The sequence below is a fragment of the Salvelinus alpinus genome, chromosome 12 (assembly GCF_045679555.1).
Source record: "Salvelinus alpinus chromosome 12, SLU_Salpinus.1, whole genome shotgun sequence".
Classification (NCBI taxonomy): domain Eukaryota; kingdom Metazoa; phylum Chordata; class Actinopteri; order Salmoniformes; family Salmonidae; genus Salvelinus; species Salvelinus alpinus.
Window position 1 is genome coordinate 60,526,866 of NC_092097.1, and position 15,000 is coordinate 60,541,865.

At 45.0% G+C, this 15,000-nt stretch overlaps 1 protein-coding gene across 3 annotated transcripts in view; it reads right to left on the reverse strand.

Moving 5' to 3' along the window:
• LOC139536443 (phosphatase and actin regulator 3-like) overlaps positions 1-15,000 on the reverse strand; it is an 83,748-nt gene that overhangs the window by 57,374 nt on the left and 11,374 nt on the right. For all 3 annotated transcript variants that reach the window (XM_071336982.1, XM_071336981.1, XM_071336980.1), the window contains exons 4-7: positions 14,849-14,992; positions 9,499-9,711; positions 2,220-2,448; positions 1-161 (exon numbers count right to left, since the gene is read on the reverse strand). The exon at positions 1-161 is cut by the window's left edge and continues 42 nt beyond it. In XM_071336982.1, coding sequence (XP_071193083.1) covers positions 1-161; positions 2,220-2,448; positions 9,499-9,711; positions 14,849-14,992 — 747 coding nt within the window. The remainder of the gene's footprint in view (positions 162-2,219; positions 2,449-9,498; positions 9,712-14,848; positions 14,993-15,000) is intronic.

Sequence of the window (15,000 nt, forward strand, 5' to 3'; positions counted from 1 at the left end):
ACTCGTCTAGACGTCTGTTCTCCTTGTTCTCGTCTGATTCCTTCTCTCTCTCCTTCTCCCTCTCCATCCCTCCGGTTGGGACTTTCTCCACGCTGGCTGTACGCCACAGACGATTGTCGGACCGATGCTTCGGAGAAGAGCTCATTTCCTTCGGTTGGAAACTGGAGGACGACAGAGCAGATAAACTCAGCAATAAAAGAAACGTCCTCTCACTGTCAACTGTGTTTATTTTCAGCAAACTTAACATGTGTAAATATTTGTATGAACATAAGATTCAACATCTAAGACATAAACTGAACAAGTTCCACAGAGATGTGACTGACAGAAATTGAATAATGTGTCCCTGAACAAAGGGGGTGTCAAAGTCAAAAGTAAGTCAGTATCTGGTGTGGCCACTAGCTGCATTAAGTACTGCAGTGCATCTCCTCCTCATGGACTGCACCAGATTTGCCAGTTCTTGCTGTGAGATGTTACTGCCCTCTTCCACCAAGGCACCTGCAAGTTCCCGGACATTTCTGGGGGGAATGGCCCTAGCCCTCACCCTCCGATCCAACAGGTCCCAGACGTGCTCAATGGGATTGAGATCCGGGCTCTTCGCTGGCCATGGCAGAACACTGACATTCCTGTCTTGCAGGAAATCATGCACAGAACGAGCAGTATGGCTGTTGGCATTGTCATGCTGAAAGGTCATGTCAGGATGAGCCTGCAGGAAGGGTACCACATGAGGGAGGAGGATGTCTTCCCTGTAACGCACAGCGTTGAGATTGCCTGCAATGACAACAAGCTCAGTCCGATGATGCTGTGACACACCGCCCCAGAACATGACAGACCCTCCACCTCCAAATCGATCCCGCTCCAGAGTACAGGTCTCGGTGTAACGCTCATTCCTTTGACGATAAACGCGAATCCAACCATCACCCCTGGTGGGACAAAACCGCAACTCGTCAGTGAAAAGCACTTTTTGCCAGTCCTGTCTGGTCCAGCGATGCTGGGTTTGTGTCCATAGGCAACGTTGTTGCAGGTGAAGTCTGGTGAGGACCTGCCTTACAACAGGCCTACAAGCCATCAGTCCAGCCTCTCTCAGCATATTGCGGACAGTCTGAGCACTGATGGAGGGATTGTGCGTTCCTGGTGTAACTCGGGCAGTTGTTGTTGCCATCCTGTACCTGTCCCGAAGGTGTGATGTTCGGATGTACCGATCCTGTGCAGGTGTTGTTACACATGGTTTGCCACCACGAGGACGATCAGCTGTCCGTCCTGTCTCCCTGTAGCGCTGTCTTAGGCGTGTGACAGTACGGACATTGCAATTTATTGCCCTGGCCAAATCTGCAGTTTTGGTGTTTTTCAGTGTCAGTAGAAAGGCCTCTTTAGTGTCCTAAGTTTTCATAATTGTTAGTGTCTTAACGACCGTTCCACAGATGCATGTTCATTAATTGTTTGTGGTTCATTGAAAAATCATGGGAAACCGTGTTTAAACGCTTAACAATGAAGATCTGTGAAGTTATTTGGATTTTTACGAATTAGCTTTGAAAGACAGGGTCCTGAAAAAGGGATGTTTCTTTTTTTGCTGAGTTTAGATAGCTTCAAATAAAAGAGGGCATTTATCTGGTAACTGAGGTGTTAACAACAATCCCTGACCGTAGTGCCCTTCACCAAGGCACGTAACTCACATTCCTCTACCTGTCCTGTCTGTGCTTGGTTATTAAGTGATTGAAGGAGTGTTTTCCTAGCCACTCTAATTATGCCTCTGCATTTCTAGCTCTTTGAGGTTTTAGGCTGGGGTATCTGTAAAGCTCTTTGGGGATTTAGGCTGGGTATCTGTAAAGCTCTTTGGGGTTTTAGGCTGGGTATCTGTAAAGCTCTTTGGGGTTTTAGGCTGGGGTATCTGTAAAGCTCTTTGGGGTTTTAGGCTGGGTATCTGTAAAGCTCTTTGGGGTTTTAGGCTGGGGTATCTGTAAAGCTCTTTGGGGTTTTAGACTTGGTATCTGTAAAGCTCTTTGAGGTTTTAGGCTGGGTACAACTGCTGGGCTTTGTAAAATGCATTTGATTGACTGTGTGATTGTTTGATGAATTGACAGATTGACTGATTGCTTGAATGCTTGATGTCCTAGCTACCTGCCCTGTCTTTGCTTGGTAATTGATTGATTTGTTGATTGATTGATTGGTGTCCTATCTGTCCTGTCTGTGTTTGGTAATTGATTGATTGATTGGTGTCCTACCTGTGCTGTCTGTGTTTGGTGGCCAGGGCGCGATGTAGCTCCTCTATAATACAGCTGGGGGGCGGTGGGGGTCGCAGCGGCCCCAGGTGAGGGGAACCGGTAGGGGTGGAGCTCCGTCCTCGCAGCAAGGAACCCTGGGTAGTCCTGGGCAACGTGAAGTTCCTGGGTAGAGTGGCTGGAGACTTCTTCCTCTCTAGGTTAGGATCCGACTTAGGGAAGGGGTGAGGACCTGTGGTGAGGGGAAGAATAATATAATGTTAATATTAGTTAATGTAATGGTGAACGTCCTGGGTAGAGTGGCTGGAGATCTCTTCCTCTCTAGGTTAGGACCCATAGAGAGGGGAACAGTAATATAATGATAATATTAGTTAATGTAATGGTGAACGTCCTGGGTAGAGTGGCTGGAGATCTCGTCCTCTCTAGGTTAGGACCCATAGAGAGGGGAACAGTAATATAATGTTAATATTAGTTAATGTAATGGTTAACGTCCTGGGTAGAGTGGCTGGAGATCTCTTCCTCTCTAGGTTAGGACCCATAGAGAGGGGAACAGTAATATAATGTTAATATTAGTTAATGTAATGGTTAACGTCCTGGGTAGAGTGGCTGGAGATCTCTTCCTCTCTAGGTTAGGACCCATAGAGAGGGGAACAGTAATATAATGATATTATTAGTTAATGTAATGGTTAACGTCCTGGGTAGAGTTGCTGGAGATCTCTTCCTCTCTAGGTTAGGACCCATAGAGAGGGGAACAGTAATATAATGATAATATTAGTTAATGTAATGGTGAACGTCCTGGGTAGAGTGGCTGGAGATCTCTTCCTCTCTAGGTTAGGACCCATAGAGAGGGGAACAGTAATATAATGATAATATTAGTTAATGTAATGGTTAACGTCCTGGGTAGAGTGGCTGGAGATCTCTTCCTCTCTAGGTTAGGACCCATAGAGAGGGGAACAGTAATATAATGATAATATTAGTTAATGTAATGGTTAACGTCCTGGGTAGAGTGTCTGGAGATCTCTTCCTCTCTAGGTTAGGACCCATAGAGAGGGGAACAGTAATATAATGATAATATTAGTTAATGTAATGGTGAACGTCCTGGGTAGAGTGGCTGGAAATCTCTTCCTCTCTAGGTTAGGACCCATAGAGAGGGGAACAGTAATATAATGATAATATTAGTTAATGTAATGGTGACCGTCCTGGGTAGAGTTGCTGGAGATCTCTTCCTCTCTAGGTTAGGACCCATAGAGAGGGGAACAGTAATATAATGATAATATTAGTTAATACATCTGCAATGGTGAAGTTCCTGGGTGATCTTCTTCACGGGATACGGTGAGGATGTGTTATCAGACATAGAGTTACTTATAAGATATAAGGTCAGAGAGTTTCTAAACCCAGAGGTGCAACATCACAAGACTTCTGGGAAGACTTACGAAACACATCAAACAGACCAGGCACAGGTTGGAGAAGTAAATAAGAGAAGTGAAAAATTCTTCCTTAATTCATTTTCTCGAAACCTAAAGGTACGATCTAAATTCGAGCCAACGTCTGAAGTAGTTGAACATGGTTTTACTCCAACCTCGTGAGACTGACATGTTTTCATGTTCATCAAAAACAACTTCATATCGAAGGAGTGCCTTTGATTTGACGGCCTGCACATGCTCAGTTCGATGCAAGACGACACTTAGACCCGATGAAAGGACATGGCCTATAAGTGTGTCCGGGATTTGTTTTGGAGAAGCAGCTTCTGCCTGTCTTCATACTGTACTGTAGTTTATACTATGATGGTCTGTTACAGTGTCTACCTGTCTTCATACGGCACTGTCGTTGATACTATGACGACCCCCTGTCAGCCCAAGTGTGACGTCTAGTTCACTGACAATCTTAAGGATTGGAACCTTTTTTTTCAATTTTCTCCTAAAATGACATACCCAAATCTAACTGCCTGTAGCTCAGGACCTGATGCAAGGATATGCATATTCTTGGTACCATTGGAAAGGAAATCATTTGAAGTTTATGGAAATGTGAAAGGATTTTTATTTTTTTATTATTTCACCTTTTTTCAACTAGGTAGGCCAGTTGAGAACAAGTTCTGCGACCTGGTGACTTGGCCAAAATAGAGCAAAGCAGTGAGACACAAGCAACACAGAGTTACACGTGGGATAAACAAATGTGCAGACAATAGAAAAGTCTACATACAGTGTGTGCAATGTAGTAAGATTAGGGAGGTAAGACAATAAATAGGCCATAGTGGCAAAGTAATTACAATTTAACAATTAAAAACTGGAGTGATAGATGTGCAGAAGATGAATGTGCAAGTAGAAATACTGGGGTGCAAAGGAGCAACAAAAATAAATGACAATATGGGGATGAGGTAGTTGGGTGGGCTATTTACAGATGGGCTGTGTACAGGTGCAATGATCGGTAAGCTGCTAAGACAGCTGATGCTTAAAGTTAGTGAGGGAGATATAAGACTCCAGCTTCAGTGATTTTTGCAATTTGTTCCAATCATTGGCAGCAGAGAACTGGAAGGAAAGGTGGCCAAAGGAGGAGTTGGTTAGGTTGTAACCAATGAAATATACCTGCTGGAGCACGTGCTATGGGTGGGTGCTGCTATGGTGACCAGTGAGCTGAGATAAGGCAGGGCTTTACCTAGCAGAGACTTGTAGATGACCTGGAGTCAGTGGGTTTGGCGACGGATATGTAGTGAGGGCCAGCCAACGAGATCATACAGGTTGCAGTGGTGGGTAGTATATGGTGCTTTGGTGACAAAACGGATGGCACTGTGATAGACTAAATCCAATTTGCTGAGTAGAGTGTTGGAGGCTATTGTGTAAATGACATCGCCGAAGTCAAGGATCGGCAGGATAGTCCGTTTTACGAAGGTATGTTCGGCAGCATGAGTGAAGGACGCTTTGTTGCGAAATAGGAAGCCGATTCTAGATTTCATTTTGGATTGGAGATGCCTAGTGTGAGTCTGGAAGGAGAGTTTACAGTCAAACCAGACACCTGGTATTTGTAGTTGTCCACATATTCTAAGTCAGAACCGTCCAGAGTAGTGATGCTGGACGGGTGTGAAGGTGCGGGCAGCGATCGGTTGAAGAGCATGCATTTAGTTTTTCTAGCATTTAAGAAGAGTTGGTGGCCACGGAAGGAGTGTTGTATGGCATTGAAGCTCGTCTGGAGGTTTGTTAAAACAGTGTCCAAAGATGGGCCAGAAGTATACAGAATGGTATCGTCTGCGTAGAGGTGGATCAGAGAATCACCAGCAGCAAGAGCAGCATCATTGATGTATACAGAGAAGAGAGTCGGCCTGAGAATTTAATCTTGTGACACCCCCATAGAGACTGCCAGAGGTGCGGACAACAGGCCCTCCGATTTGACACACTGAACTCTATCTGAGAAGTAGTTGGTGAACCAGGCGAGGCAGTCATTTGAGAAACCAAGGCTGTTGAGTCTTCCAATAAGAATGCGGTGATTGACAGAGTCGAAAGCCTTGGCAAGGTTGATGAATACGGCTGCACAGTATTGTCTTTTATCGATGGCAGTTATGATATCGTTTAGGACCGTGAGCGTGGCTGAGGAGCACCCATGACCAGCTCGGAAACCAGATTGCATAGCGGAGAAGGTATGGTGGGATTCGAAATAGTCAGTGATCTGTTTGTTAACTTGGCTTTCGAAGACCTTAGACAGGCAGGGTAGGATAGATATAGGTCTGTAACAATTTGGGTCTAGAGTGTCACCCCCTTAGAAGAGGGGGATGACCGCGGCAGCTTTCCAATCTTTAGGGATTTCAGACGATACGAAAGAGAGGATGAACAGGCTAGTAATAGGGGTTGCAACAATTGCAGCGGATAATTTTAGAAAGAGAGGTTCCAGATTGTCTAGCCCAGCTGATTTGTAGGGGTCCAGATTTTGCAGCTCTTTCAGAACATCAGCTATCTGGATTTGGGTGAAGGAGAAATGGGAGAGGCTTAGGCAAATTGCTGTGCAGGGTGCAGAGCTGTTGACCGGGGAAGGGGTAGCCAGGTGGAAAGCATGGCCAGCCGTAGAAAAATGCTTACTGAAATTCTCTATTATTGTAGATTTATCGGTGGTGACAGTGTTTCCTAGCCTCAGTGCAGTGGGCAGCTGGGAGGATGTGCTCTTATTCTTCATGGACTTTGCAGTGTCCCAGAACTTTTTGGAGTTTATTCTACAGGATGCTATTTTCTGTTTGAAAAAGCTATCCTTTGCTTTCCCAACTGCCTGTGTATATTGTTTCCTAACTTCCTGAAAATGTGCATATCGTAGGGGCTATTCAATGCTAATGCAGTACGCCACAGGATGTTTTTGTGCTGGTCAAGGACAGTCAGATCTGGAGTGAACCAAGGGCTATATCTGTTCTTAGTTCTACATTTTTTGAATGGGGAATGCTTATTTAAGATGATAAGGAAAGCACTTTTTCTACTGACAGAATGAGGTCAATAACCTTCCAGGATACCCAGGCCAGGTCGATTAGAAAGGCCTGCTCGCTGAAGTGTTTTATGGAGCGTTTGACAGTGATGAGGGGTGGTCGTTTGACCGCGGACCCATTACGGACATAGGCAATGAGGCAGTGATCGCTGAGATCCTGGTTGAAGACAGCAGAGGTCTATTTAGAGGGCAGGTTGGTCAGGATGATACTGTATCTATGAGGGTGCCCGTGTTTACAGATTTAGGGTTGTACCTGGTAGGTTCCTTGATAATTTGTGTGAGATTGAGAGCATCTAGCTTAGATTGTAGGATGGCCGGGGTGTTAAGCATGTCCCAGTTTAGGTCACCTAACAGTACAAACTCTGAAGATAAATGGGGGACAAGTAATTCACATATGGTGTCCAGGGCACAGCTGGGGGCTGAGGGGGGTCTATAACAAGCAGCAACAGTGAGAGACTTATTTCTGGAAAGGTGGATTTTTAAAAGTAGAAGCTCAAACTGTTTGGGCACAGACCTGGATGGCATGACAGAACTCTGCAGGCTATCTCTGCAGTAGATTGCAACTCCACCCCCTTTGGCAGTTCTATCTTGGCGGAAAATGTTGTAGTTGGGGATGGAAATTTCTGAATTTTTGGTGACCTTCCTAAGCCAGGATTCAGACACGGCTAGGACATCAGGGTTGGCAGAGTGTGCTAAAGCAGTGAATAAAACAAACTTAGGGAGGAGGCTTCTAATGTTAACATGCATGAAACCAAGGCTTTTACGGTTACAGATATCAACAAATGAGAGCGCCTGGGGAATGGGAGTGGAACTGGGCTACTGGGTTAACCTCTACATCACCAGAGGAACAGAGGAGGAGTAGGATAAGGGTTCGGCTAAAGGCTATAAGAACTGGTCGTCTAGTGCGTTGGGGACAGATAATAAAAGGAGCAGATTTCTGGGCGTGGTAGAATAGATTCAAGGCATAATGTACAGACAAGGATATGGTAGGATGTGAGTACAGTGGAGATAAACCTAGGCGTTGATTGACGACGAGAGAGGTTTCGTCTCTAGAGGCACCAGTTAAGCCAGGTGAGGTCTCCGCATGTGTGTGGGGTGGGACGAAAGAGCTATCTAAGGCATTTTGAGCGGGACTGAAAGCTCAACAGTGAAATAAAACAATAAAAACTAGCCAAGACAGCAGTGGACAAGACATATTGACACTAGAGAGAGGCATAAAGCAATCACAGGTGTTGATCAGGAGAGCTAAGACAACAACGAGTAATTGGCGATGAATGGACAGAGTGGGTCAGTTAGGTACATACAGGACCTGAGTTTGAGGCTGGGGCCAACAGATAAACAAAATGAGGTACCATGTTATTGAAACAGTCCAGGGGGCATCAGCTGTGTAGCCGAGTGATCATAGGGTCAGAAGAGCAGCAATAGGTGAGTCAGGGTGCTGTTTGGTATTCATTACTACGCTAGGCGAGCAGAGGACACAGCGTTCAGAAAAGCTAGCTGGCCGGGGCTAGTAGATGGTTCTTTGGCGACATCGTAACAGAATAGCCTGTTAAGACCACATCGGGCGATCACTTCGGCATTCCAGTCGTGATGGATCGGCGGGGCTCCGTGTCGACAATGAAGGGTCCAGGCCAAGTGGCAAAGGAGGTATTGTAGCCCTAGAATTAGCTGGTATATGGGCCTAGCTCGAGGCTAGCTCAAGGCTGGCTGAATGTAGTAGAATATAACAAAATAGATCTGGTAAAAGATAATACAAAGTAAAACCTACCGTTCTTTGGTATTTTTTTGTACCATCATCTTTGAAAGGCAAGAGAAAGTCCATAATGTATTATTCCAGCCCAGGTGCAATTGAGATTTTGGCCACTAGATGGCATCAGTGTACGTGCAAAGTGTTAGACTGATCCAATGAACCATTGCATTACTGTTCAAAATTTTGTATCAAGACTGCCCAAATGTGCTTAATTTGTTTATTAATAAGTTTTCATGTTCAAAATTGTGCATTCTCCTCAAACAATAGCATGGTATTATTTCACTGTAATAGCTACTGTAAATTGGACAGTGCAGTTAGATTAACAATAATTTAAGCTTCCTGCCAATATCAGATATGTCCATGTCCTGGGAAATGTTCTTGTTACTTACAACCTCATGCTAATCGCATTAGCCTACGTTAGCTCAACCGTCCCGTGGAAGGGACACCGATCCCGAAGAAGTTTTAAACTGCCCAGCCTGGACAGTAGTTAGCCAGCTGTTTGAGGCTGGTTAGAGTTAGTAAGCTAGCAGGCTAGATAGAGTTAGCCTTTCAACTACCCACCCTGGACAGTAGTTAGCTAGCTGTATGAGCCTGGTTAGAGTTAGCCTTTAAACTGCCCAGCCTGGACAGTAGTTAGCTAGCTGTATGAGCCTGGTTAGAGTTAGCCTTTAAACTGCCCAGCCTGGACAGTAGTTAGCTGTATGAGCCTGTTTAGAGTTAGTAAGCTAGCAGGCTGGTTGGAGTTAGCTAGCTGTATGAGGCTGGCTTGAGTTAGCTAACAGGCCAGTAACAGAGGCTGGTTAAAGTTAGCTAACATGCTAACAGACCAAGAACAGAGGCTAGTTATAGTTAACTAACATGCTAACAGGCCAGTAACAGAGGCTGGTTAAAGTTAGCTAACATGCTAACAGGCCAGTAACAGAGGCTGGTTAAAGTTAGCTAACATGCTAACAGGCCAGTAACAGAGGCTGGTTATAGTTAGCTAACATGCTAACAGACCAGTAACAGAGGCTGGTTATAGTTAGCTAGCATGATTACAGACCAGGACCAGGGGCTAGGGGCTGATTTGGGACTCACCCTCTAGGCTGCCCAGCCTGGTAAGTAGTTTGGGCAGGTTGGGGTGTGGGAGGTCCCATGGGGGGTCCATGGGGTGAGGTGTCTCCTGCCCCCCTCCTGTCTCAGCCTGTAGCAGAAAGCTGTCCACACAGGGCTCACAGAGGGAAGTGTCCTCCTCCCCTCCGTCCTCACTCTGGTCCGCCACTGTCAAAGTGTCTTCCGTCAGATCAACAGCTGAAACAAACAACATCAAAAACAACAACATCAAAAACACAGTCCTTTGTTGAAATACACAGTTAGATCAGGACAGGACAGTTTTCTGTGGGTTACCTGGGTTACTGTGTGTTACACAGTCCTTTGTTGAAATACACAGTTAGATCAGGACAGGACAGTTTTCTGTCTAACTATTTGATCCTGCTTGATCAGGTTACCTGTGTTACTGTGGGTTACTGTGTGTTACTGTGGGTTACTGTGGGTTACCTGGGTTACTGTGGGTTACCTGGGTTACTGTGTGTTACTGTGGGTTACCTGGGTTACTGTGGGTTACTGTAGGTTACCTGGGTTACTGTGGGTTACTGTGGGTTACCTGGGTTACTATGAGTTACTGTGGGTTACTGTGGGTTACCTGGGTTACTGTGGGTTACCTGGGTTTCCTGGGTTACTGTGGGTTACTGTGGGTTACCTTGGTTACTGTGGGTCACTGTGGGTTTCCTGGGTTACTGTGGGTTACTGTGGGTTACCTGGGTTACTGTGGGTTACCTTGGTTACTGTGGGTCACTGTGGGTTTCCTGGGTTACTGTTGGTTACTGTGGGTTACCTTGGTTACTGTGGGTTACCTGGGTTACTGTGTGTTACTATGGGTTGCTGTGGGTTACCTGGGTTACTATGAGTTACTGTGGGTTACTGTGGGTTACCTGGGTTACTGTGGGTTACCTGGGTTACTGTGGGTTACTGTGGGTTACCTGGGTTACTGTGTGTTACTATGGGTTACTGTCAGAACCCATTCTGTCCCTACTGCGTCCCAAATGGCACCCTATTCCCTATATGGTGGACTAATTTTAACCAGTGCCGGGCATGTAGGGAATAGGGTGCCATTTGCTTAACTGGACTACCGGATTGGCGGCCCCGGCGCAGTTTTAAAGCTAATTCTACACATTATGCTATCATATGCTATCTGGGGTGGCCCTCGACCTCCAGGGGTCCCCCAACCCCCCCCCCCACCCCAAAATAAAATAACAATTATAATATCTGGAGATCGGGGGCCCCGGGGCACGTGCCCTGCGTTCTCATTCAGTAATCCGTCCCTTTGGGAGGCAGCCTGTGCCTAGTTTATATCTGTATAACTGCAGTGTTCCAGCTGCTTAGCAGTAGAGAGCTGACTTCAATGATCTGTGTCCCCCACCAGCGGTGGTTTGGAGAACAGTCCATCAAATCAAATCAAATCAGATTGTATTTGTCACGTGCGCCGAATACAACAGGTGTAGTAGACCTTACAGTGAAATGCTGAATACAACAGGTGTAGTAGACCTTACAGTGTAATGCTGAATACAACAGGTGTAGTAGACCTTACAGTGAAATGCTGAATACAACAGGTGTAGTAGACCTCACAGTGAAATGCGAATACAACAGGTGTAGTAGACCTTACAGTGAAATGCTGAATACAACAGGTGTAGTAGACCTCACAGTGAAATGCTGAATACAACAGGTGTAGTAGACCTTACAGTGAAATGCTGAATACAACAGGTGTAGTAGACCTCACAGGGAAATGCTGAATACAACAGGTGTAGTAGACCTTACAGTGAAATGCTGAATACAACAGGTGTAGTAGACCTTACAGTGAAATGCTGAATACAACAGGTGTAGTAGACCTCACAGTGAAATGCTGAATACAACAGGTGTAGTTAACCTCACAGTGAAATGCTGAACACAACAGGTGTAGTAGACCTCACAGTGAAATGCTGAATACAACAGGTGTAGTAGACCTCACAGTGAAATGCTGAATACAACAGATGTAGTAGACCTCACAGTGAAATGCTGAATACAACAGGTGTAGTAGACCTCACAGTGAAATGCTGAATACAACAGGTGTAGTAGACCTTACAGTGAAATGCTGAATACAACAGGTGTAGTAGACCTCACAGTGAAATGCTGAATACAACAGGTGTAGTAGACCTTACAGTGAAATGCTGAATACAACAGGTGTAGTAGACCTTACAGTGAAATGCTGAATACAACAGGTGTAGTAGACCTTACAGTGAAATGCTGAATACAACAGGTGTAGTAGACCTTACAGTGAAATGCTGAATACAACAGGTGTAGTAGACCTCACAGTAAAATGCTTACTTATAGGCCCTTAAAAAACAATGCAGTTTTAAGAAAATACCAACAACAAAAAAATAAGAATAACAAATAATTAAAGAGCAGCAGTAAATAACAATAGCGGGGCTATATACAGGGGGTACCGGTACAGAGTCAATGTGGAGGCTATATACAGGGGGTACCGGTACAGAGTCAATGTGGAGGCTATATACAGGGGGTACCAGTACAGAGTCAATGTGGAGACTATATACAGGGGGTACCGGTACAGAGTCAATGTGGAGGCTATATACAGGGGGTACCGGTACAGAGTCAATGTGGAGGCTATATACAGGGTGTTACGGTACAGAGTCAATGTGGAGGCTATATACAGGGGGTATCGGTACAGAGTCAATGTGGAGGCTATATACAGGGGGTACCGGTACAGAGTCAATGTGGAGGCTATATACAGGGTGTTACGGTACAGAGTCAATGTGGAGGCTATATACAGGGGGTACCGGTACAGAGTCAATGTGGAGGCTATATACAGGGGGTACCAGTACAGAGTCAATGTGCGGGGGCACCGGTGTTGAGGTAATTAAGGTAATATGTACATATAGGTAAAGTTATTAAAGTGACAATGCATAGATAATAACAGAGAGTAGCAGCAGCATAGAAGAAGGGGGAGGCAATGTAAATAGTCTGGGAAGCCATTTGACTAGATGTTCAGGAGTCTTATGGCTTGGGGGTAGAAGCTGTTTAGAAGCCTTTTGGTCCTAGACTTGGCACTCCGGTACCACTTGCCGTGCGGTAGCAGAGAGAACAGTCTATGACTAGGGTTACTGGAGTCTTTGACAATTTTTAGGGCCTTCCTCTGACACCGCCTGGTATAGAGGTCCTGGGTGGCAGGAAGCTTGGCCCGGTGATGTACTGGAATCTTGCGACTTGCGGTCGGAGGCAGAGCAGTTTTCATACTAGGCAGTGATGCAACCAGTCAGGATGCTCTCGATGGTGCAGCTGTAAAACCTTTTGAGGATCTGAGGACCCATGCCAAATCTTGAGGGGGAATAGGTTTTGTCGTGCCCTCTTCACGACTGTCTTGGTGTGCTTGGACCATGTTAGTTTGTTGGTGATGTGGACGACAAGGAACTTGAAGCTCTCAACCTGCTCCACTACAGCCCGTCGATTAGAATGGGGACATGCTCAGTCCTCCTTTTCCTGTAGTCCACAATCATCTCCTTTGTGTTGATCACTTTGAGGGAATGGTTGTTGTCCTTGCACCACAAGGTCAGGTCTCTGACCTCCTCCCTATATGCTGTCTCATCGTTGTCAGTGATCAGGCTCAAACTTAATGATGGTGTTGAAGTCGTGTCTAGCCGTGCAGTCATGAGTGAACAGGGAGTACAGGGGGGGACTGAGCACGCACCCTTGAGGGGCCCTCATGTTGAGGATCAGCGTGGCACCTGGGGCCGGCCCGTCAGGAAGTCCAGGATCAAGTTGCAGAGGGAGGTGTTTTGTCCCAGGGTCCTTAGCTTAGTGATGAGCTTTGAGGGCACTATGGTGTTGAACGCTGAGCTGTAGTCAATGAATAGCATCACACACAGCACTAGGCAGAGTTGCAAAGAAAAAGCCATATCTCAGACTGGCCAATAAAAATAAAAGATTAAGATGGCAAAAGAACACAGACACTGAACAAAGGAACTCTGTCTAGAAGGCCAGCATCCCGGAGTCGCCTCTTCACTGTTGACGTTGAGACTGATGTTTTGCCGGTACTATTTAATGAAGCTACCAGTTGAGGACTTGTGAGGCGTCTGTTTCTCAAACTAGACACTCTAATGTACTTGTCCTCTTGCTCAGTTGTGCACTGTGGCCTCCCACTCCTCTTTCTATTCTGGTTAGTGCCAGTTTGCGCTGTTCCATGAATGGAGTAGTACACAGCGTTGTTAACACCTCCCTCTCCCAGGTGGTGAGGGTAGGTAACAACACAGCTGTTCTGTGAAGGGAGTAGTACACAGCGTTGTACGAGATCTTCAGTTTCTTGGCATTTTCTCGCATGGAATAACCTTCATTTCTCAGAACAAGAATAGACTGATGAGTTTCAGAAGAAAGTTTTTTGTTTCTGGACATTTTGAGCCTGTAATCAAACCCACAAATGCTGATGCTCCAGATACTCAACTAGTCTAAAGAAGGCCAGTTGTATTGCTTCTTTAATCAGATCAACAGTTTTCAGCTGTGCTAACGTAATTGCAAAAGGGTTTTCTAATGATCAATTAACCTTTTAAAATGATAAACTTGGATTAGCTAACACAACGTGCCATTGGAACACAGGAGTGATGGTTGCTGAAAATGGGCCTCTGTAGATATTCCATTAAAAATCAGCCATTTCCAGCCACAATAGTCATTTACAACATTACCAATGTCTACACTGTATTTCTGATCAATTTCATGTTAATTTAATGGACAAAAAATGTGCTTTTCTTTCAAAAACAAGGACATTTGTAACTGACCCCAAACTTTTGAACGGTAGTGTATATGTAAAATGTGAATGTAAAATGTGTATGTTAAATATATGTCAAATGTGTAATTAATATGTATATGTCAAATGTGTATTAAAATGTGTATGTCAAATGTGTATGTCAAATGTGTATGTCAAATGTATATGTCAAATGTGTATTAAAATGTATATGTCAAATGTGTATTAAAATGTATATGTCAAATGTGTATGTCAAATGTGTATGTCAAATGTGTATTAAAATGTATATGTCAAATGTGTATGTAAAATCCAATTTGTAAGTCGCTCTGGATAAGAGCGTCTGCTAAATGACTTAAATGTAAATGTAAATGTAAAATGTGTATGTCAAATGTGTATGTCAAATGTGTATGTCAAATGTATGTATATGTAGCAGAAAAGCTGTAAACCCCCAAAAAGATGTGTCCTCCGAATGGGGGGGTTAATAATAATTAATAAATAGTCAGTCAGTCTCAATTTACCCACAATGCATCAAAGATTTGATGCTCTCTGATACGCTAAATCTCTAGAGATTAGAGGTCAGGGTTCAGAGGTCATAGGTTCTACCTGTAGATGGGTTGTCTTCATCACTGACCAGGTACTCTGAGGTGGTTGCCAGGGGCGCCAAAGGCTCCTCCTCCTCTCTCTCCTCTGCGTCAGATTGGCTGGGAGTGTCAGGGTCTTCTAACCCCCCACACGCCTCACAAAACTCTACACAC